This window comes from Nuphar pumila, chromosome 14 (assembly GCF_984573655.1).
Source record: "Nuphar pumila chromosome 14, dmNupPumi1.hap1.1, whole genome shotgun sequence".
Lineage (NCBI taxonomy): Eukaryota > Viridiplantae > Streptophyta > Magnoliopsida > Nymphaeales > Nymphaeaceae > Nuphar > Nuphar pumila.
In genome coordinates, this window is record NC_143262.1 from 91,306,203 (window position 1) to 91,332,514 (window position 26,312).

The following is a 26,312-nucleotide window of genomic DNA, read 5'->3' on the forward strand; positions in this document are numbered from 1 at the left end:
GACAAATTTAGGGAGAGGACGTGGCCACTTTCGAGGAGGACATGGACATATAAGAAATAATCAAGGGGGGCGTAGATTGTTGCCCACGCCTACCATGCCGTCATGTAGTTTTTCGGGAAATCACATTTTCAAAAATGTTCCAACATGCTATTTGTGCAACAAAAACGGACATATCAAGGCAAATTATTGGGACAACCCATAAAACAAAGGGAAAATGAATGTCACAGGGTCGAGCAAGGGAAAAGCTGAAGGAAATCAATGGGATGAAGACATTGTCAAGAGCCTTTTAATATCAACTTTGTCAGGATTGAATTTCAAACGGGGTGATCAGAGAACTTGGTATATTGATTCTGGAGCTGCAGCCTACGTGACAAGTGATATTGGTAAGATTTTGAAACCTATCCTTTATCATGGAAATGCAAATATTAAAACTGGAGATGAAGCTCTCCATCCAATAGCTTACATTGGAAACGTGAATATTCCTCTTTCTGATGGTTCCCTAAAATTGTCCAATGTTTTTTATTCCCCTAATATTGTCAAAAATATCATTTCCGTTTCTAAATTGGTTGATGACATTCATTCTTGCGTCAAATTTACTCCTTCTGTCTGTGTCAAGGATCCACTCACGAAGAAGACGCTTGTTGAGGGAGAGCGAAAGGGAAATATGTATATCCTCAAAGAGACTTCTTCACCTGTTCGTAGAGCTGGATTGAAATCGTCCATTGGTCAACCATTCAAATTGGATTCATCTAAGAATTGTTTGAGTTTGTCTTCGTATAATAAGCCAAATATTTGGCATTGTCGTTTGGGTCATTGTAATAATTCTTCTCTTGAGAAACTGGTGTCGAACGGTCTTATTTCAAGGTCAAGTCCGTATAATAAGGTTGATGGTTTCCTTTGTTCTAGTTGTCAGTTGTGTAAGAGTCATGTACTTCCCTTCAATTCAATAAATGAAAGAACTTATTTTCCTTTTGAACTTATTCATTATGATGTTTGGGGACCTGCTCCACAACCCTCTTTGTCTGGCAGTCGCTACTATGTCACATTCATTGATAATTATTCCAGATATACTTGGATTTATTTTATGAAATAGAAATATGAGGTATTCAAATTCTTTCGTTTATTTCATGCTCCTGTTGTCAATCAATTCTCGACAAGTATTCAACAATTTCAGTGTGACGGAGGGGGAGAGTATCTATCAAAGGAATTTACTAAATTTCTTCAAAACAACGGGATAAAGCGTAGAATATCTTGCCCACACACACCACAACAAAATGGGGTTGCACAAAGAAAACATCGTCATATTGTTGAAAGTGCCCTAAGTATGCTGCATGACACTCATATCCCTTTAAGTCTTTGGACAGAAGCTTTCCACTCTGCGGTTTATGTAATAAATCGTTTACCGATGAAAATGTTGAATAATTTGACTCCTTATTTCGTGTTGTTTGGTACCCCGTCTCAATACAGTCAACTACGAGTGTTTGAATGTGTATGCTATGTTCACATTGACAGTTCCCAACGCAATAAATTTTCGGATAAAGCTTGTAGATGCAAGTTGTTTGGGTATGCTGAAGAGTGTAAATGATATCAATGCTATGATCCAGACACTCGACACATTAAAATCTCACAAAACGTTGTCTTTGATGAAAGCAATGTTCAAATCTTGAACAAAGAAGCAAGGGTTATTAAGGAGGAAGAAAGCTATCAGCCGTGGCTAGCAAATGAATTATTTGATCAGCTAGAGATGGATAACTCTGCTCCATGTCACACAGTGATAGATGAGTGTGAGCCCATGGAAACCAATGCAGAACCTAGTGGGAACGTGTTGACAGTTGCTCAGGGATCTACTGTGCCTCTCATCGTAGAAGAAACCCTGACATCTGGTACTGCTCGTCCAGATGACAGGGACAGTATATGCCAGGAGAAGGGATACCCCCCACATAACTGAGTAGGTCAGACGTTCGGAAAGGATCAGACACCCTATTGAAAGATGGGTAAGCTACAAGAATTTTTTCACAAGTTTTTCACAGGAAGAACCCATCGATTTCTCCCAAGCCTCCTTGTCATCGAAATGGGCAGATGCTATGAATGAAGAAATGGGAGCCTTGCATGAATGTAGGACCTGAGAAATAGTTCTTAGACCTCCGAATAAGAATGTTGCAGGGTCTAAGTGGGTATATAAAATCAAGTGCAAACCTGACGGATCCATTGAAAGATATAAGGAAAGACTAGTCGGCAAAGGCTTCACACAAACATATGGAGAAGACTATGACGAGACCTTTAGTCCAGTTGTAAAAATGGGAACCATTCGACTTGTGTTATCCTTGGCGGTTCAGCATGGATAGTCTCTAAGTCAACTTGATGTTAAAATGCATTCTTACATGGTGATCTAAAGGAGAAAGTTTACATGGAGCAACCTCTTGGTTATGCAGAAAACAATCCTGAGACACATGTTTGCAGGTTGTGACGAGCTATTTATAGACTAAAACAAGCATCTCGGTCATGGTTTGACAGTTTCTCCATTGAAGTACAACGATATAGATTCGTCCGTTATCAACTTGATCATTCATTGTTCATTTTTCGAGAACACCAGGTCAGCACCTTACTTCTCATATATGTAGATGACATTATTATTACGGGAAGTTCTTGTAAGCATATAAAGGCTACAAAGATCCTATTGAGCCAGAAGTTCAAGATGAAGGACCTGAGTGTCCTACGATATTTCTTGGGGGTTGAAGTGGATCGACAAAATACTAGCCTCTTGTTGACCCAACACAAATACGCTCTGGATCTTTTGGAGAAGTCAGGAATGAAAAATTGCAAGCCATTGAATACTCCTAGCGTGTTAAACCATAAACTCAGTGCTCAAGCTGGGGAGATCTATGAGGACCCGAAATATTATCGTCGCTTAGTTGGGATGCTTCAATATCTTACTTTTATGAGGCCAGATATTGTATATGTAGTGAATCAAGTCTCTAAGTTCATGCACGATCCACGTACAGAACACATGAATGCAGTTAAAAGAATTCTTCGTTACTTGAAGGGTACTCTTGGAGATGGGCTTGTTTATCGTCAATCAAAGGCAAAAGGAGAACATAGACAACTAGAAGTGTATGCAGATGCAAATTGGGCAGGAGATTCAGACGATAGAAAGTCAGTCTCTGGGTATTGTGTGTATGTTGATGAAAACTTAATAGCATGGAGTAGCCGGAAGCAACGTGCTGTTGCACGTTCAAGTACAAAAGCTGAGTACCGATACATGGCCTCTGCCACTGCCGAAGTTACATGGTTAAGACATTTATTAACAGAGATAGGAGAAAAAGTGAAGGTTGCGAATCTGTTTTGCGATAATCAAAGTGCCATTCAAATTGCTTTCAATCCTATCCACCATGGTCGAACGAAACACATAGAGATCGATCGACATTTTGTCCGACAGAAGGTAGAGGACAAAGAAGTTATTCCAGTGTATGTACCAGCAGAAGATCAAGTTGCTGATCTACTTACCAAAGGACTTACGAGTGCGCAGTTTTGGTATCTCAAAGGCAAGTTGTCCATGGTACAGTACCATGCACAACTTGAGGGAGGGTATTAAGACTGTATCATAAACTGGATTGGGTTTTCCAGTGTGGGTTGGGTTCTCTAATGTAACATGTAACTTTATGTCTGGGTATGGATCCAAATATTTGGTCCAACCCAATTATTATTTTGTATATATATATATATATATATATACATGAAGTAGGGCACGACTTCTATTGAGAAGTCCCCCTTTGCTGCCGCAGCTCTCTCTCTCTCACGCCTCATCCTCATGTTCTACATAGATTCAAGTGGGCCATTCTTACACCTCCATCCCCGGTCCAAACGGGCCGAGGCGGGGCCCCGTTCGCCCCCCCCCGCCGTCTCTATGGATCCTGGGCTCACATATACACACAGTCACGTTAGGTTAGAATCCACCATGGTCTGTTCCCTTATTTGCCTAGTACATGAGGAGGGAAACAAGAAAGGACCTAAAATTAGGGTTTTCTTCTGTTAAATTTTTTTGTCATAGGCATAGCTCATGTGGTTAGGTGATGTATGTTGATATCCTAGCTGGAAATAATGTTGCATGCACTAAATGGTTTGTATGCTCATGATTCCTTATGACATGCTAAAAAATAGATCCACTGCTTCAGCCCCCCTTGTCTAGATTCACTTGAAGCCCTGGCTATTGGGCTGCATAAAAAAATCAATAGTTAATGTTTAAGGGTGCGTTTGGAACTTTAGATTTAGAGGGAAGAGTTATGAATAATGATTCTCCCTAAGCCCTGCCATTTTTTTTGGCTTGGGGGCCTTTGTTTTGCAAGAATTGTACCTCGAATTTTTTGAGTTCCCTAAAACAAGGACAAATGTAAACCTTCTTGTAATTCAGCATATCATCTGGTGGGACCCATATATTTTTTCATTTTTCCTTAGGCTGTCACTTGAATTCACGATCACCTCACTGGGAATTCATTTGGTTAATCAGGAGCCCAAATGCAACCTAAGGATTCAGTTTTGTTAATGCTAATCTTTGCCTTAAAAACAAACCAAGTTTGAGATACAATGCCTGGAGAGATTTAAAAGAAAAGATGTTGAGTTGGGATTCCTTGGTGACAGATACTAATGGCTTTGCTTTGTTACTGTATCTTTCTCAACCATGATTTACTATTTATAGAATAAACAGGGGATCCTATCGTTTTTGTGGTCATCTATTAAATGATTAGGCGTGTTTATGCACCAGAGTCTTTTTCCCTCATTCATGGCTGGCATTCTCTAAACTCGGTATCGGATTGGCCGCCTGCGACTCAGATGAGTCAAGTTTTTTTCCTTAATTTGTTAAAATTACATAATAAACTTATAAGTTATAATTCCCTACTATAAAAATTAAATAGGTTAAGGTTTTAAAGTAATCATTAAGATTAAAAACACAAGTTTTTGCCAAGTAGCATTTTTATTTAGCTAACTTCAACAAAAAAAGCTAACATTGTCTATTTAGCCGAGAGAGGATTCCTCGAAGGCAGTTACTTGGCAACAGATGCATCCAATTTCTGTAGAAATCCATGGGATCTACCACCTAGGATAATGTCTTGTAGTCCATTCCCCTAACTCCAATGACTGGGGAGGCCGAATCTTTGCCCGTGGGGTGGTTGTTAACAATCTGTCCATTGAAGTTTTGTACCGATCCATCCTCTCCCTTGATAGAAACACAAGGGCGAATGAGTGCGTCAGGGGTAATTTAACGGACGACTCATTCTATATGCTCTGGTCTTTTGACCAAATGAACATCTTACCTATGAAGGCAATCCCATTTTTATGTGTTTACAACATTGTGCATTTAGCACTGTTCGAGGTCGCACGACCGTCTCATCCGATCAGCGCAGTACTAGCGTGTAGTGCACGAGTACAAGTACTCTAGGATGAAAGGGGTATAGCTTCTCAATAGGAGCCTCAACATAAGTGTTTTGCAAAGATGTAATGTTTCTCAAACTTTACTTTTGACATTATTTATCTTTTAAAACAGCTAACAACTTTTGCCAACATTTGGCATGCGATTTTCTAGAATCTCACCCGCTATAAGGGTATCTACATGCCTCACATGACTTGATACCGGTCTCGATAGACGGGATACAAGTTTCTCAACAAAACCTCCTGTAACAAGTTCTCCCAAGCCCCAATTCGAGGTTACCCGAGATATGTCGAATAGACTAAAAAAGTAACCAATCACATCCTTCTAAATACTTTGATTTGGGAAGTCTTGATGCTTTTGCGCAGCTCTTTAAATTCTCAAGTCTACTTTGTAGGATTGCTCACTCGAAAAGCCAAGATCCCTCTCCTTTGACGATGATGTATCGTTAAGCTTCAGACAACTCTTATCGCAAGAGAAAGAGTGGTAAATGCCTCTTGCATCCTCCACGAGGATGCTTTTATAGCACATGCAATGAGCGAAAACCTGAGTGTCATTTGCAATGATAAGGCAATAACGAAACATTTGCAAAAGCAAGAGCCTGGGCGCAACGCTTGACGACAAAGTAAAGACATGACAGAAAGTCAAGGACAAGGATCGCGAAACTGCGTCCTTGAGTTAAATGTGTACTCGTATAAATATATATGCATATATATTTATTTAATTGTCTTTTTTAGTTAATTGAACTCAATTCAATAGTCCAAGTCCCCTGTGCAATCTTCCCCTACCTTGGGGAGTTGCGAGCTTGCTGGCGTCTGCGGGTGTAGGCGATAGACGACTCAGGCCCGAAGCGCGAGCGAGAGCCGTCGTACAAGCTGCAAAAGCGACGATCTTAGTAAGTTCATATAAAAAATAGAAGGTCAGGAGCACTGCCACTGTCCTGACGTGAAAGAAGCAGTGACATCATGCCCTTGCGCACCTGCTATAAGCGCAACAAGTAGGGGCAGGGGTTGCGAGCCCCTGTTGACCTGCTGTCGGCAACCTACGAGGAGGCAGGGGGTTGCACCCTTGCCCTCAGAAAGCGAGGGCAGGCTCCCTGCTTGACAAAGTAGAAGAGAGGCAGGGGCAAAGCCCCAGCCTGTCAACAACGAAGAGGAGGCAGGGGACTTCGCCCCTGTCTGTCGAGCATGCAAGGAGACAGGGACTTGTCCCCTGCCTGACGATTATGCGAACAGGCAGGGGGCGAAGCCTCTCCCTGATGCCGGGGAAGAGGAATGGGGCTCTGCCCCTGCCAGCCGAAAAGCAAAGAGGCAGGGGCTAGAGCCCTGCTCGTTAGCCATAAAGGGGGAGGCAAGAGGCTTCGCCTCTGCCTGCCGAATACGCAAAGAGGCAAGGGCTTGGCCCCTGCCTGTTGAACACGCAAACAGGCAAGGGGCGAACGCCCTGCCTGACGCCAGAGAAGAGGGAGCAGGGAGGGGGCTCAACCCCTCCCTTGAATAACGACGGTGCAGGGAGGGGCTCGACCCCTCCCCTACCGAAAAAAGGGGAGAAGAGAGGTGCTCGACCCCTCCCCTGTTGTAAAGGGAGCAGGGAGGAGGCTGGGCCCCTCCCCTGCTAAAGATGTTGCAGTGAGGGGGTTCGACCCCCTCCTTGGCCGCAGGGAGTACAGGGAGGGCTCGACCCCTCCCCTACCAAAAGGAGACACATGCTCGATCCCTCCCCCGCCAAATACGGTATGTAGGGAGGGGCTCAACTCCCCTGCAAATAGAGGCATCGGGAGGGGGCTGGGCCCCTCCCTCGCAAAACACATCGTAGGGAGGGGGGCTCTGCCCCTCCCCTGCGATTTAAGGCAGCAAGGAGGGGGCTTTGCCCCTCCCTTGCGATTGAGGGCAGGGAGGTGGCTCAACCCCTCGCGCAAACAGAGAAGTGAGGGAGAGAGAGACGAAAGGAAAAGGAGAAGAAGAACGAGGATGTGTACCTGGAGGTCGCTGGAGGGAGGGTCGTCGGCGTGCGTGTGTGTCGCCAGAGAGGAACTTGCCAGAGGGGGTCGACGATGGCGGTGGGTTGCCGCCGCGGAGTGAAAGGGGAGGGGGGAGTACAGAGAGACGAGAGAGCGAGAACGAGAGAGCAAAGGGGAAGGAGGTTTTGAGAAACCTCTCCCCTTTGCTTCGCTGTCTTTAAAAGGCATGACAGAGGCGGTGCCTCTATTGGGTCTGGGTCGGATCCGGGTTCGGATCCGACCCAAATCCAAGTTATATTTTTTTTGGGGTTTACAATAAAAAAGGTTAATATCCAAAAAGAAATAAAAGGAAAAACCATCACGAAGCACAAAAAACACAGGTTCTGTTGCAAGACCACAACGAATGAGAAAAACAAAGGAGCAAACTTACTGAATCCATTTGCTTGTAGAAGAATATGGCCCCAAATGCTTCCACGCACTAGTATGATTGCTATTTTGCTGAAACCAACGATCCTTTGAATCACTGCCCAAACCTCCACCTTCCTAAATAGCTTTCCTCGCCAAACTCCCTCCCAAATCCCAATGCAACCTTGGATTTCAAAATCCTCGCCGCAACACACACACACACACATGGAGAGAGAGAGAGTTCCTCTGATGCTGAATGCTAGGAAAATTCCTCTCACCAGCAATGTGTGAGGATAGAGAGAAGTATGAGTCAAGAGAGGGAATAGAGGCATTTCGACCTTTGCCCTCACGAGTTATAAAAGCAACCTTGTTGACTCGGCCATGTCATTGATGACTTGGGACTCGACCGAGTCATCCAAGATTAACAACCACACTCAGGCAAGTTTAAGTTCATACTAATGTTGTGAAAAGCATTGAGGCTTAGCGAGGCGCTCCACCAAAAACTAAGGTGCGGCATAAAGCGTAAGCCTCAAATTTTTTTAAAACTTAAAAAAAACTATAAAAATATCTAAAATTATAAATAAATAAAAAATGCTTTATTGATAAAGAAACAACCAACAAGAAATAAAAAATCTCAAATAAATACCAAAAAAATATGAGATTAACATGTAAAAGTAACATTAATGCAACAACTTGTTCTACGTAAGTATCTAAGAAATAAAATATGAGCATTCATTAAATAAAAAATTAACATTAACAACCAATTGCATATTAGGATTAACATCATGTCAGTATTACAAAATACATATTGGCATTAACAACCAAATATTAATATATTTGTCCAAAACTCTTCAAAATGAGTGCTATCATTCATAAGTGCAAATGAAAGACCCCAAAAAACATATAAATCTCCATAGCCCTATGATATGAATTAGGGTCTAGGCGCTTCTTGTGTCTCGTCATCATCAATATCTAAGTCTTCAATGTCATCATCTGAGGAATCTATATAAATAGGTTTTCCTTCATCTTCATTCTCTGACTCTTCATCATCTGCATTTTCTTTTTCCCCATCCTCGGTTACTTCTTTTGCTTTTCTTTTTTTTTATCAATAAAAAATCATGTATTAAATATTTATTTTATCTAATTAAAAAAATACATTTATATTCATAGCAAGGTAAAAGGAATCTAGCTTTACTTGGATCTCTTGAAGACCTGTCTTGCCTAGGACCACTTTGCGAATCATGAGGTAACATGACTTTTTTAATAGGTACATGCTCAATGGCGTTTATGTCGAAATTTGGGTCCAACCATGAATCCTGTAACGACCCCAACTTGTACCTACGAAAAAGTGACATTTTTTTTAAATAAGTACGGAAACATTCCCGGAGACTCGGGGCCTTTACAGTTAAAAACAACCACCACCACAAAGGATCTTATACTCATCTTTCAACCAAACCAAATTTATTTATTAAAATGCATAGAGTATGAGATATAAGCAAATAAAAATGTAAATAAAGAACGAAAAACAAAAGAAGAGCCACACCGTCCAAAGGAATCTGCCAAGTAGTCGTTTAGTCCCCTCGTGACTCTTCTCAAAAGTAAGTCGTCTCACAAGGCCTCTGAGGCTGAAAAAAACAAAAAAGTCGGGTGTCAGAATTCAAGGAATTCTGCATACTATCTAATGAAATAAATAAGCATAAAGAATACAAATAAGATTCATGCAATAATTTAGAGGGTTGCATTTATGCCAATTTCATAATTTAAACAATCATGTAAGTAACAAAGAACAAATGCTAAACATGAAGAAACAATTAATATTAACAGAGAACATTAATTATAAATTAAAGACATGTTATCATGCAATAGAGAGCACGTATCATGTATTCATCCATACATCACAACTAAGGGAACAAGTAAATATGCACGATCTAATGCATATCAGGATTATGCATGATTTCTATGTATATTCATGAATAAATTATTATATTTTACTAGAGTACTCTTTTCATATGCATATCTCTATTAGATGCACACAATTTAAGTTTTTTTTTTTTTGTTATTACTGTTGCCTGCAGATACACCAAACATGTAAAATCCTCGAGGTGAAGTTAGGTTCATAGAGTAACTTAACATATAAGTTGTATTTTAATGCTGGTTTCTAAATTTAGCCCTCGACCGAAACAACCTTCAGAACATTAGACCACCCATCTAATGTCAGGGACACCAGGGACCACTTATCCACAAGTGCTACTTTTCTTGGTATACCAAAACAACAACTGTGTCTACACACCACCCTCAGGCAAAGTGACAGATTCTCTCTAAAACCATAGTCAGGAGAAGAACCTCAATGTCGGGTTTAGGGGCAACAACAATACACACAAAGTTTTTATATCCTCACGGTCCTCAAACCGCTAAGCTCAAGATTATCCTTCTGTAGAAGGAACTTCAAGGGGTCGTTAATTACACTATTCTTTTTATTATCTTGTTATTAAAAAAAATTTCATAAATTTGCAAATCAATATGCATGCTTTGAACCTCACCTAGGACATGACATTGGATAGAAATGAATGGAGGAGAAGGATTCATGTGGAAGACCCAGAATGATTTTCTTTGTTGGTTCATATCGCCGACCCCAATTGTTTTGGGATGAAGGCGTAGTTGTTGTTGTTTGTTTGTTGTTGCAAATCAATATGCAATTATAAGCTCGCAAGTCAACATGCGCAGCTCTTCACGGTTTACCACCCGTGACAATAATAGAACAATGCAATTAAAACCACAATATCAAATATGATCTTTGCAATGCATAAACAAGTAAAGTAAGGAGCACACCGGCTCAAGGCTTCCACAACCTATGATGATTCATCTTGATCATCTTTGCATTCTTATGGAAAAATCTCAAGGAACATGCCAATGTATTCTTTTCATATCACATACCTTTCATTGCACACAATGAATGTCAATAACTATATTCCTTATATAAGGCACGCTTCCATTCAGGGACCAATTCAAGAAAACATGTGAACCAATGCATGCTTTCTTTCATGAATCTATTCAATTAAACATGTAAGCACTCATGCAAATTTGCATAAGCGAAACAATCAGAAATTTAGGATTTGCACATGCCCACAAAATGCACATGTATGTAACATTGCATAGAAACACTGAGCATGAAACCCAATTCTAGCATGAGTATAGCCAAAACAATTGTAATAGGAGTGATCTGGAAATTTAGTTTACTAAACTGGATTTCATCCAAGCTCGATTAAGCGCAACTAATGTATATGAACTGAAAAATTACCATGTACCAAACTAAATATCATTTATGCATAATCTGAACATATAATGAAGTCTGGTGCAAGAATAATATAGCAAAAAAAAAAATCTGAACGATTTAACAAATATGAAACAACATAAACTTCATGTTCCGCATGGGCGAACAATCTGGGTTTTAAATCAATAAAACTCTGACACTATTTTTTTTAAAATTTTCTCTACATTTTTTTTTGAAACTGTACATGCTGAGCCCAGCCGACCCTGTCGGCTGGGGCTCAAGCCCTGTGCCTGCCCAGTCGGCTGGGCCTGACACGCCACCAGCCTGCCCAGAAACAATGCCTATATATATATATTTGTTTAGGTTCTGTTCTGAGCACAACTAAACCCTTTTTTTTTGTTTTGTCCGTGTTGATAGGGACCCGGTCCCAGCCACTGTTGTGAGCAGATGCCTATGATTACCACCTATAGTGAACATGATCCATTAAAAATAGGATATTTCCATGTTCATGCTAAGTGAATGGATGCCAAAGGACATGTGAGGTTATTTATCAACGTCAAACACTTAGGAACAATCTAATGCATACTCAACATCTAATGATGAATAGATGAAGAGTCTAACAATTTGCTTTTTATGCTCGTAATGATAAGATGATGCTTTACCATTACTTGATACTATTAACTTGGTTTTCAATGGTATTATCTTAAAAATTTGTCCTTCATATTGAGTAACAAATAGATATATCCATATGCATAAGCATATGACATAAATAAACGTCATATAAGATAGTTTACAGGTAATGTCATATCCTAAACAGTAGCATGTTCTGTACCTGTCCACATCCAAGAATACATATACATTAATATTTGCTAAGATTCATGAGCCAATACATATGCTTATGCAGATTTATATGATCATACTCATGAAACAATAATTTACCATGGAATAGACATGTATATCATGTTCAAAATCAATTATGCATTGGTTATTGACATGCTCATGCAAACTTCTATGAAAATATACATGCTTACACAAATTTTTTTTTCACACCACCGTACATGCATCCAACGTCCCATTCGATGAAAAATCCATGAGAATCCAAACAAGCATAGAACACCCACTCAACATGCTACTTTTATCAAGCAAGTATAAAGAACCAAGAATACATCCATGAAAATCGATATCCATAAAAAACAACCTCTAAATAAACACTTTCACCACCCATACAAATTTTGTTTTAGCATGTACAAAATTTTATTTCATTGTAAAGATGAAAAGAATCAAGAATACACACATGGATCATCCTCCATGTATCTTTGAGAAAACATGCATAAAAACACTTTTTCTATAGATGTCCATGCAATATTGGATCATCCTCCATGTATCTTTGAGAAAACATGCATTCCATCAAAATATTGCATGGACATCCAATCTATATCAATTTCTCACTTGATTCAAGAGAGAAAACCCATACCATGAATAAAAAGTTGAAGAAAAACGATGGTGGAAGCTGAAAAACGTGGGTAGATGGTTGGAGAAGTCCAAACTCCTCTTCTTCCTTTCTTTTCCTTTCCTTCTCTCTCCTATTTCTTTTTCTCTTTCTCTTTCTCTCTTTTTTTTATCTATTTATAGGGCTCTAGGTGGGCTGAAAAAGAGAGTGCAGCCCCCGCTGGAACTCTCTTCTCTCTTAGAGTTTTTCAAAAAGTTCGAAACTCTTAAGTTTGACTTTTTCAAAGTTTTATTTTATTTGAAACTCCATGCTTCTTCAATCTTCTTAGATGTTTCTAGGTGTGTTTAAGGGCTCTATTAGGAGTCCTAAACAACCCTCAAAATAATTTTTTGGAATTACATTAAATTAATTAGTTATTTAGTATTAAATAATAAATAATTTTTCAGAAGCTTTCAAAAATTACCAAATTAACCTATGAGGCTTCTTAACATTAATAAACCCTAATTTAAAGGTTTCTAATGAATTTAAAGTTGGAAAAATTGTTGGGTATGGATTTGGATTTGGATCCAAGATCTAAATCCATCTCAAAAATCCAAATAGGTCTTGGGCTGGATCAATACCAGATTAATATAGGTCTTGGATAGAGTTCAAATCCATATTAATTTGGATCAGATCCATCTGATTCAGTCCGATCCAAGTCCAGATTTGAACCGACAAACTGCTCCATTTTTGAAAAAATGCATTTTTCGAGCCAACCGTAGCCCGAATCAAGGAAAATAAAATCTCATTGCGCTCAGAATTTTGAGACGCATCCAACGACATATTACACGAATATCAAATTTTGAATTTTGCCCGAAAATAACCCAAAATTTGCTTGAATTTAAAGGTCAAAAATAAAACTTTTTCTCACGTTTTAAGTAGCTCGTTTAGACCTAATTGATGAGACTTGGGCCAAGCCCAGACTCAAAAGCATCGATCTAATATCGAGAATCAAACAATTTTTCTTTTATACTTAGACAAATTTTGCAAAATCTCAAATTTAACTAAGTGTGAAAAAATACACGATATTACAAATCCTCTAACCAATTGGGATTGCTAGGCAACACTGGATCTCCGTTCTCCACAATCCACTCATTGTTTGAGTCTATATGATCCGGACATATAGGGTCTAGTCTTTGGTAGCCCTTCTCATATTTCTCTCTCTTAATTTCGTATTATACATAACAAAAACCAATGAGGTCTATTCCTCCGTTTTGTATGCACGTATAATTTCAAATAATTGATAATCAATTATAAAATAATTAAACTTATACAATTGTATTTCAAAAATAAAATACAAAGTCATAGACCAATGAAAAATTTCTCTAATTCCTCTCACAACCTGATGCACTACACATCAAACTTAGAATTCGAATTTCAAAATTCATCAATTCAGGATTTTTGTGCCCAAAGGAACTCCACCAATCAATTGTATTTAAATAAAACAATAAAAAATGATAAAAACATTAAGAATGTCACAATTAACAAAAAAATAATAAAACAACAACAACAACAACAACAACAACAACAACAACAACAACAACAACAACAACAACAACAACTACGCCTTCATCCCAAAACAATTGGGGTCGACGATATGAACCAACAAAGAAAATCATTCTGGGTCTTCCACATGAATCCTTCTCCTCCATTCATTTCTATCCAATGCCATGTCCTCGGTGAGGTTCAAAGCATTCATATCCTTTCCTATCACCTCCATCCATGTCTTCCTAGGCCTACCCCGACCTCTTTTAACTAATATATTTTCCTATTTCTCCATCCTTCTAACTGGAGCATCATTAGGCCTTCGTCGAATATGTCCAAACCACCGTAAACGATTCTCTCTCATCTTATTTTCAATGGGTGCAACGCCTACCTTCTTACCGTAAAAATAATAAAACATGAACAAAATATTAACAAATAACAACATAATTACAAACTTACCAGGAATTTTTAATTTTCTGGTTGTAACGGCTGCCTCTCTACCAAACAACTCTTTTGTTTTTTTTAAATACATCAATTTGTGTTATAATTTTCAACCGAACATTTGCATCAAAAACCATTTTTTCAACACAATCTTAAAAGCTACTCATAACTTCTCCATCCAGATTGAAGTTGTCAGCTTAATGAAAATGAGGATTTAAATAATATGCAACTGCATGCAAAGGCTTATGAAGTTGTAAGTCCCATCGTCTATCAATGATGTCCCAAATAGGTTTATATTTTTTTTAATATTATTAAAGTTTGAAGCAATTTCTTTCTTTGCTCTATGCATTGCCTCGTATAAAAATCCCATAGAAGGCTCATCCGTATCCACTAATCTCAACACTATCATGAGAGGTAGTGTAACTTTAATTTTCAACCAAACATTTTCATCATAAACTAATTTTTCAACACAATCATAAATGTAACGACCCTAACTCATACCCGTTAAAAAGTAATTTTTTCTTTTTTAAACATTTGTGAAAACATTCTCAGAGACTCGGGACCTTTACAGTCATAACCAATCCACAACCACAAATGATCTTACATCCACCATCCAAACCAAAATACCAACTCTATTAATTAAATTCATATAGTTTGAAAACATATGCCATAGAATGTAAACAAATCAAAACATTAAGCCATGCTGTCCTAAGAAAAGTCCGTCAAGTAGTCCTCGTAACTCCTCGCAAAAGCAGATCCCCTTACTGGGTCTCAGAGGCTGCGAAACATACAAAATTAGTGGTGTCAGAATCATAGATCTTGCGTATAAGTCTATCTAATGAATTAAATAAGCAAAAAAAACATAAATAAGAATCATGCAACATTTTAGAGGGATCCAATTATGACAAATTTATAATCTAAGTAATCATTCAAGTAATAGAGAACAATTACTAAGTAAGATGAAACAATTATTATCAATAGAGAACATCAATTAAGTAATAAAGACATTTATCATGCAATAGAAAACAAATATCATGCATTCACCAACACATCACATGGTTACAAGTAAATATGCATGATCTAATGTATAACAAAAATATGCATGACATCGATGCACATGCATGAATAATTTATTATCTTTTATCAGAGTTTTCTTTTATATGCATGTCCATATTAAATTCATACAAACTTTAGTTCATCTTTTAATTACTGTTGCCCGCGGATACTAAAAAACAGATAAAATTTTTTGAGGTCAAGTTAGGTCTCCAATTGTAGCTTAACACATAATTTGTATTTTATTACTAGGTTCCACACCTGACCCTCGACCGATATCAGGATTGAACACCATTCATCGGAACATTAAAAATCAATATCTAATGCCGAGAAACTATGAAAATCAACAACTATAATATCATTCTCTTGGTATACCAAAAACAACAGTTGTGTTTACACACTCCTCCCAGACAGAGTAATAAAATCTCCCTAAAACTATGGCCGAGAGGTGAATCTCAATATCGGGTTCAGGGGCACAACATGTACACGAAGTTTTAGTATTCTCACGGTCCCCCAAAACCGCAAGTTCATGATTTTCACACTAAAGAAGGGATATCGAGGAAGCGTAAATTACATAGTTATTTTCTTTTATCTTGTTATTAATTCATTTTTTTATTTTACAAATTAACATGCAAAATTAATAACACAGGTTCACAAATCAACATACAAAGCTCATCACGGGAGCACAACCCGTGGCAACTTGAAACAATGCAATTCGAACAATAATATCAAATTTGATTTTTGCTATACATAAACAATGAGTAACACATGCTCAAGGCTCACACGGCCTACGATGATCCACTTTTGATCATCGATGCATCGATATGCAAAAATCATAAACATTCCACTTATGCATTCTTTTCACATGCTTTTCAATGCACAATCATATATGCTAATTTATTGATGTGCATGAACAACAATATTTATATGCACGTGTTCACATAATCACGCCAATTACATGCTTCTATTCATAAACTTTCTCAAAGTAAACAAGTGAACACTCGTGCCAAAACCCATCAATTTTACGTATGCACATGTACATAAAGTAACTTTGCATTAACACGTTGATCGTGATCATGCATAACATAACTAGTCTAAGCGTGTGAAAAATATCATTCTTTTTGCATGCATAAGGCTAAGTCTAACACAAAAAGCAAATTCTAGAAATTAACATGCATAACTAAATTCTAATCAAACTTCAGGGTATAAACAATAAGCATGAACTAACATATTTGATTATGTAGCAATCCACATATTATTTGGTCAAAGGATGGCATGCATTGTTACCTTCTTTTAACAAAATTTACGTTAACATATGACCCATTTAGATGAAACAGAAAATGAATCTGAATATAATTATATTATATTATTTTTTTTTGTAGTTGGCCAATCGAACCCAGCCGACCCAGTTGGCTGGGCCTGACAGGCCCATCACTAGCCCAGCTGAACCTGGTTCGGCAACACCCTGTCAGCACAATAATTTTTTTTTAAAACCTTTCTGTCTTTTTTTTTTAAAGTGTACAGTCACCTGGCCCAGCCCCAGCCAAACCGGGATCGGTTGGGGCCTGACAGACCCTGTATCAGGTTGCAGCCAGCCCACTGAAAAAGTTTAAATATTCTTTTTTTTAATACCATGCCCAGCTGACAATTGGCTGGGCTTAAACAAGATGCCAAGGCCTGACAGGACAGCCGACCTGGTTCGGCTCGGCTGCCAGCTGGCCCCAAAAAAATATATGTATACCCAACTGACTGGCAGGTTGGCTGGGGTTTTAAAATCCCTGCAACCACCCTGCACAGGCCGGACCTGTGCAGGTCAACCAGGGCCTGCCAGTCAGCGCAGCAACGTTACAAAAACATATGCAAAACTTCAATGTGCAGGAACTAAACATGTTCTATTTCGGATATGCATGCATAACAAATTCATATGGCCAATATTCAATACAAGTTCAGACCTTATGATCATGTATGCATACGAATACCCCTTCACAGTCATGCATATCCAGATTTTCATTTTGGTGAGCATAGGTAAACAAATAATCTTGCAAATATGTATAAGTTGATTTTACAATAAGCTTTCACATAACCTCAATACACAACCATTTGCCATGAAATATAAAATCAAAGTACGGTCCTAACATGATAAAAATTATGTTTTAACGTAAGAATGACCAAAAGGCATAAGCAGAAAATATGCCTAGAAAGTACAACTATATGCAGATCGCATAAATGTTTCCTTCCCAACCATAGTGCTCTAGATCTGGACCAGATCTGCGCATGTTAAAAACATGGCAGATCGGTCCAGCTCTAGGGATTTGCGGCACTTTATAATATATATATATATATATATATATATATATATATATATATATATATATATATATATATATATATATTCTCAAGAAAAGTAAGCCTCAAACAAGGGAGTTTATTAATCCCATCCATACATATGATTTTCCATGGATTTTCACTAAAATCTTGCATGGAATTCAAATCCATGCTCTTTTTTTCATTCGACGCAAGAGAAAGACGCACACTTTAACCAAAGATCGAGAGAAACTAAAAAAATAATGATGGGTGTTTGGAGAAGAAGCCTTCTTCTTCCTCCTCCTTCCTTCTTCTCTATTCCTCTCTTTCTTTTTCTCTTGGAGTTCACAGTTTTTTTTTATCCTTATATAGGCACTAGGGGGGTGACGCTCCCTCCTCTCTCCATCCCTTTCTAGAGAGGGCTGGAGAGAGAGCATACCCATATGGGACTCTTGCTCTCTCACTTTCTAATTTCTCTAAAATTCTAAAGTTGATTTTTCAAAACTTCTTTCCTAATTCAATTAAACTTTCTCAAACCTTCCTTACCTTTCTTAAACCTATTTAAGGACTCTACTAAGGAGTCTTAATTAGTTTACAAAAATTGGAATTTAGAATTAATTAATTAATTAATTATTTATTTATTAATAATTAAATGTTCAAAAACTTCCTGAGGGTACCTCATCCCTCTGGGAGTCTTTTAACCTTAATTAACTTCAATTTAAATATAAAAGTTGAATTTAAAGCTATATTTTCGTTGGATATGGGTTTTAGATATGGATCCAAGATCCAAATCCATATCCAAACCCCAATTTGATTTTGGGTTGGATCATATCCTAATTAATATGGGTCTTGGATAGAGTCCAGATCCATATTAATTTGGATCAAAAGCATTAGATCTAGTCCAATCCAAATCTCGTTTTTTAAAAAATTGTAATTTTTTGGGCCAACCGTAACCCGAATTCAGAAAAGTAAAATATCATTACGCTCAGAATTTTGAGATGCATCTAACGATATATAACTCGAATTTCGTTTCTAAATTTTGCTCGAGAATAACCCGAATTTTGCTTGAATATAAAGGTTGAAAATAAAAAATTTTCTCACGTTTTAAGTGTCTCTTTTAAGCCTTGTCAATGAGACTTGGGCCAAGCCCAACTTGAAATGCATCAGCCTAAAATCGAGAATCTATTGATTTTTTCTCTATACTTAGACAAATTCTCGAAAAGAATCTCAAATTGACTAAGTGTAAAAATATGCGATATTACAATAAAAGTTACTCATAACTTCTTCATCCGGGTTGAAGTTGTCAACATAATGAAAATGCGGACTTAAATAATAGGCAGCTGCATGCAAAGGCTTATGAAGTTGCAAGTCCCATCATCTATCAATGATGTCCTAAATAGGTTTATATTTTCTTTTAGCATTGTCAATGTTTGATGTAATTTCTTTCTTTACTTTATCCATTTTCTTGTACAAAAATCTCATAGCAGGCTCATTCGCATTCACTAATCGCAACACTTTCATGAGAGGGAGGCAATGTAGCTTTAATTGCATATGATATGACAACCTAAAACTTATGATCATTAAGAACAATATAAGAAATGTTCTTAGCATCATATTTCTTATAGTAATTAGATATAAAATTTGAAGACAAGAACATCGACTTCAACTCTTTCTTATAACATCAAATTCTATGAAGCGTGAGATATGTTATGGCAAAACGAGTGATGACTGAATATAGAAGTTATTTATTCTTTATGAACTTTCTTATCAAATTTAATATCGATGCATGACTATAGATATATCTTATAATTTTTTTTGCCCTTTTCATTGTATATTTAAAAATTGATATCTTTCTAATATCTTCTAACATCAGATCTATGCATTGCACCACACATGGTGTCCAGAAACATGTTTTTTCTGCTGTTAAAATATTTTCAGTTGCCACATAATTTGGTCTATTATCTTAAATGAATTACACCATATTCTTTTTACCAACTTCTTCAAATAACTTACACAAATTTGCAACAGTTTTTTTCATGTCGCTGATGTCAACAAACTTAAAAAATATTGTCCTATATGAGTTGTTTATAAGAAAATTAATTAAGTTTCTTCCTTTTTCATTTGTCCAACCATCTGCCATAATGCTGCAATTAACTTTTGGCCTTTCTTTTTTAAACTTTTTTAAAATTTCATGAGTACAATCTATCTCATCCTTCAAAATCCACGTTCTGATCTTGTGGTAAGAAGATGGTTTGAAACATCACCCATAATTTGCAATAAGTTGTCTACCATTGGACCAAAATATGGACTGTTGCAAAGATTAAATGATAGGGCATTAGAATAAAAAAATCTACCAATGATACGACATACACTTTTTCTCTCATCCCTTTTGAAAACAGTGTTTATTATGGTTTGTCGTGTTTCTTTATTCACATAGAGCTCCATAGGACCAATTGTGCTTGTTTTTGCAATACTACATGATCTACTGACTTCTTTGTTCACATTATCGCCTCTTGATGATCTAAAATAAACACTCTTCCTAATTTCGAACTTGTTTTGTTCTTTCTCTTGTTTCTTTGCTTCTGATTTTTTAGATGATTCTGAAAAAACCTTTGCACATCAGGTGGAACTGCTTCGCACAAGCTTACACCATGTTTCGTGCCAGTTAAGTGCTGTTTCAGCCTAGAGATGCTTCATCTAGTCTCTTTATGACAATAATTGCAAATTACATATCCCACGAGTTTGTGATCTTTAGTGGGGTACTGAACTTTAGCTTCATAATCTCATCCTACATCTCTTCCCATTGTTCAATTGTAAAAATGTATATAAGAAAATATATATCAACATAGAAATTTATAAAAACTCAAAGAGTTAAAAAAAACAGAGACAATGCTTTATATAATCCAATGAATTCATATTCATATTCATATTGAATAAGAATCAAGATATATTACACAAGAATTCCAATTAAACATCCACCAAGAATTGCATGTTGAAACAAATTATATAATTGAGAAACTGATTATATAACTGAGAAACTGATTATATAATTGAGAAACTAATTATATAACTTGGAAACAAATTTTATAGCTGTGAAAAAAACTACGAAACACAGATTTACACAAATTATATGGCTGATCATACATAGACAAAACTGATCCTGATCATACATAGGTAAATCTAATCATACATAGACAAAACTAATCATATATAGGTGAATCTGATCATAAGTAGGCAAATCTGATCATGCATAGGCAAATCTGATCATACATAGGTAAATCTAATCGTACATAGGCAAATTTGATCATACATAGGAAAATCTGATTATGCATAGACAAATCTGATCATACATAGGCAAACCTGATCTTACATAGGCAAATCTGATCGTACATCGACAAAACTGATCATGTGTAGGCAAATATGATCATACATAGGCAAATATAATCATACCTATAAAAATCTGGATACATGCATACATATTAAAATCTGAATATATGCATACATAGAAAAATATGAGTAACAAGCACATCCATGTGAACCCTGTACCATATTCACTCTCAATTCAGTGAAAAGCAAATAAAGGTTTAAAAGGAAGGGGAAAATCTGTTCACAAATCAGTTGGGCCAATAAAGAACAAGAAAAGAATGAAACAGGAAAAATGCGAACCTTAAACAGGAAAAATCAGTTGGGCCACTTCTTATTCTTCTTCTTGGGAGAGACGAGAGAGACCGAGAGAAGTGGGAGAGACGAGAGAGATCGAGAGACCGAGAGACCGAGAGAGATGAGACAGGTGGGAAAGACGAGAGAGGTGGGAGAGACCGAGTGAGAAAAAAGAGGCCCTCGACCCTAATTAGGGTCGGGGACTCTCATAATTTTGCCTAAATTTTGGTCAAATGGGGGCTTTGATCCCCATTTGATCAAAACAATAACACGGGTGCTCCTCACCCTGATATATTTGTATGTGTACATGTATTTATGCATTTTTGTACAAAAACTAATCGATATTATTACATGTACTTATGCATGTGTGGAGTACCGTTCTTTAGATCTTGATGATTTTTGGCATCAAAAGTTGAGGAAGGAGATCAAGGGAGAGATGAGCCTGGCACAGCAGCAGCCTTGATAAAACTGGATGACCTGTGCTTTTGGGTTTTCTAGCTCTATTTAGAATGATATCCTCCAAATACCAGAAATGCCCCTTATTTGTACAACGATTACAGACACCACTTCATACAGATAACTATATAGGGGAATATGATTACAACTCAGGCTACCCCTATATCAAATAACTATTTAAGCCAAGCTTAATCAGGCTAATCGAGTCTAACCACCTGATCAAGCTTGGCCCATTTACATGAAAGGAGCCTAAGCCCTTTTTCAAGGTCGACTTGTTTACTTACTCAGACGAGTCCAAGCTAAGCCTGAACTTGCTTGGCTCTTTGTGCATCCCTACATACAGAAAAAAACATCTGAACACATTGACATCAGGCCAGAATATATCAAAAACAATGGAAATAAAGACAACTGGTCTAACATGGTGCTCAGATAGAGGTTGAAAAGTGTGAATCTATGATTTAATTCAGTAAAAATGAAATGAACTATGTCACATAGGTAAGGTGCAAGTGGTTATGTAGGGTACAACATGAATTTCTGAAAATACGGGGAATATATATATACACAGAATGCAAGAATGTTTATAAACAACTATGGTGAATGGATGAGATGATCCGACATACTGTTTAATGGGTCAGGTCTGGATTGAGTTAGAGCTGTAATTGGCCTGACCTGTATATGTGAGGTGCCAGTTCTAGTACCAGTGTCAACATGGCTCAACAGGGTACATCACCCTTCTTGAAATTCTCATGTTACATAGACATGGAAGTCCATAAAATCTCATCTATGATGGAGAATTAGGAAGTGAAGGGTCCCTTGACAAATCCTTTGAAGCAGTTTACAATGGTCAAGACATCACCCAGTGGCTTCTCTAATCAAGGTGACGGTTGCGAGTATACACCATTCTTTTGGTGAAGACAAATTTCAAGAAAAGTAAAGGACAAGCATAAGAACAGAATAGTTTTCCTGATTTAAGTTAAATATTAGGAAAATATGTTAATATTGGGGTTAGGTTCAAACAAAGTATTACTTCTAAATGTGACATTTGTTTTTTAGTTTTTTCTAATATCCAATGGTCTTTTTTTGTTGTATTTGTGTCGAAATACTAATTGTGAGAACTGAAAGTATACGGTTTTTTTATTGGTGTTAAATTTCCATCAGAATGTTTCAAAACGTACCACCAGCAGTCTTTTGTCTTTGTAGGAAATTATGTTTTTGGCACTTTGTGTGCTTCCAGTATATTATTATTGCTTGCCTTTTGGAAGACTGGTTCCTGTAGATGTTGAAAGCATGTTTCCTTAGAGTATCTCTGCAACACTAATCTCTTCCATCTGTTTCTCGTGAAATGTACTGGCCAGTTGGTCCTGAACTAATACTTTTTTGCAGGTCTTTGAGCGATCATTTCAATGTGTTTTTTCCAGCTTCAGTGAGGTAAGAAATATGAAATTGTCAGCTTATTGTAATTTTTAAAGTTGAATATATTTTGCAGTTAATGATAATCTGGCTTCATTTTTCCTCACCTGAGGTAGGCACTAATTTGAGCGTTCTTGTTAGAGCAGTAACATCCATTCAACTGGTTTGTTGCTGTGAAACTCACTTAAGAAGGAACTTTGGCTGAAGTAAGTTGAACATTTAGATGTATGCCTGAAATGAAGCAAAGTTTTGCAAAGGAGAATGTAAACTCTTGCCTGTTAGGAACAATAAATTTCCATCAGCGAAACTATCAGGTTTTGAATCTGTGAAGGGTGGGCCAAATTTCAAACTACATCATGCATATTGTAAGAGGATTCCTCTTCACTAAAATCATATTTTCATCCTGCAGAGAGGCATTGCTGAAACATGTGGCATAATTCCTCCTGGTGATGCTGCTAAATAAGAAACCAATTTAGATAAAAACACAATTACAGTCTTTAACTAGAAGTCTTGATGACTTTTACGAAGAAATTAACTTCAAGAAAAAAAAATAGAGAGGGATCCCAAGGAACTGAGGGTGATGGACCAACTAGGTTATGAAGATTCAGTGTAATGTAGAAGATCTATCACCAGATAATTCCTCAGAGGCAACAGTTTATGTTATCTCGAGGTTGCTGAGGAATGTAATATGCATATGTGCTACCCTCTTCTAATTGTATATATGTTTATTCAATAGGGGTATTTCTGTAACATATCCATTGAGGCTGATGGTAAACTATTTTTGTCTTTTTGTGTATCCCTAGGGTTCAAACCCTTTATGTTGTATCTCCCTTATTCTTTGAAGCTAATGAAAGTCGTCTTCTTCATTGCATTTCTTCTTTCCTCTAACTTGTTGAACATGGTATCAAAGCCATGACTGCAAGTTTGGAAGAAGAATCATCATGCCGATGAGAAGAAGACTTCATTCAACTGCTGTTGCATGTGGATACCCTGCTGACATCATCCTGTGGGAAATCGATCTGTACGGTCAGTTGGGGTTTTTGTGATATTTGATTTAGGGTTTTGCTAGCCCTTGATTTTAGAAGATTTGTGAATCAGAAATCTTGATGAACAGATGAGTACCTGATTTTTTATGGATTTTCTTATGATTTCTGGATATTGATGCCTAGTTGCCTACTGTGTCCAAATTTGATATATTTGTTTAGTCTGATCATATCAGTGTGTTTTTGGGCCCCAAATGAGTTGTGTTCTGGCCGTTTTTGACTAAGGATTCAGTCGACTGTGATTTGGGTGCTATTCATTTTTGGCTGAACTTTGATGGTATTTTTAGAGAATTACTAGTGGCGGTACACAGTTTTTGGGGTTTTCAGTTTATTGGCTTGCCGATATGAATGGGTTTTGCTAAGTTTTTAGCGTGATTAACATTGTGTGAGTATTTGTAGTGGTGTGAAGGTGATGTTCTCTGATTGGGTGTAGATTTATCATCGTTTCACTTTAAAGTTTGGTGCTGATAGTTTGCTATTTTTTCTTTTATGAAATCATTTAAGTTGTACATCTTATTTTTTGCTCTATTGTGCTGATTTCTGATTATATACTGCATATTTTGGTCTTGTGCTTTGGTTGGTGTTCTTGTGCAGTAACTATAATGTAGTTGTGGGTTATGGAGAAGGGAGACCCTATTCATCTCACTCCAATGAAGCTTGATGAGACCAAGTATGCTTTTTGGTCCGATTTTATGGTTGTTGTAATTGTTGGAAAGGGGTTTGGAGGATATCTAGTTGAGACTTGTGTGAGGTAAAAAAGGAGTGACCCCAATTAATAACACTAAGGTGCTGATACTTTGAAGGAATAAAAGATAAATAACACTAAGGTCAAATCGTAGATTTTTGGTTCTGTACAACAAAGCATTGCTATGAATATTTCTAAGTTCCAAGAATCCAAGGATGCATGGGGTTTACCTGAAGCAAATATATATGCAAAAAACTAGGCAAGGCAATATCAATTGAAACAAGACGTGGGGGTCTCTACAGCAGGGAAGCAAGTCTGCTCATGATTTCTACTCAGAGATACAACAATTGTGAGATGCGCTTGCTTTGATGGAGGGCAACAAGAAGTGCGATAACTGCAAGGATTGAATGGCCTATATCGATGCTAAAACGTTGTCTAAGGGGATTGTGAGTGATAGAGTTTGTTATAAGACTTCATCCTGAGTTCGATAATGTGAGGAGTGCTATAATTCATAGGACTTTTCTTCCTTCAATCACTCAGGTCCTTTCTGAGGTTATTGCTGAAGAAACCAAGATGCAGCCTCTTCAGTCCTGTCCAGTTAGAGACACAGTTATGGTGTCTACCAAGCAAGTCGAAAGTTATGGTGGTGCTAAGTCCAGGGCACCAAAGTTGGATATGAGTGGAGTTAGGTGCCATTACTACGAGAAATTGGGCCACATGAAGACGACTTGCTCAATATTGAAGAAGAAGAGTGTGAGGATGGGTGAGAGTGTTTCAGATTTCTACTATTGTGAGTGGTAAAAGGAGCATTGGAAAGGATGAGGGGAATGTATGAGCGGTTGTGACTCCCTCCACCTCTGATGCTCAGTTCTCTTTTCATTCCAGACTAGACCAACTACAGTAGCAGATTCAAGCACTTCTATCTTTGTCTACCTTTTCTGTTGCAACTACTTCGGGTACTTCTAGTAGTACCTTCGTAGGTATCCCTAGTATTGGTTTTGGTTGTTGATTGGTTGATTGATTCATGAGCGTCATGTCATATGACTGCAAATGAATTTATATTAAGAAATTGTAATTCATGTTGTGGTGCGCACTGCAGATGACATTCTTATGAATATCTTTAAAGTTACTTTTGATTCTAACTCCAACGAAAAGCTAAATGTTCCTAAAGTCTTTTTAGTTCTATCCCTTGCTATGAATTTGATTTCTGTTGGCCAGATTACTCAGT

The 26,312-nt window shown here is 37.4% G+C and overlaps 1 protein-coding gene across 1 annotated transcript in view; it reads left to right on the plus strand.

Annotated features, from left to right (window-relative positions):
- Nucleotides 1-26,312, plus strand: part of EMB140 (EMBRYO DEFECTIVE 140) — a 157,355-nt gene that overhangs the window by 15,806 nt on the left and 115,237 nt on the right. Inside the window, exon 8 of the mRNA XM_089986770.1 lies at nt 23,330-23,374. Coding sequence (XP_089842896.1) covers nt 23,330-23,374 — 45 coding nt within the window. The remainder of the gene's footprint in view (nt 1-23,329; nt 23,375-26,312) is intronic.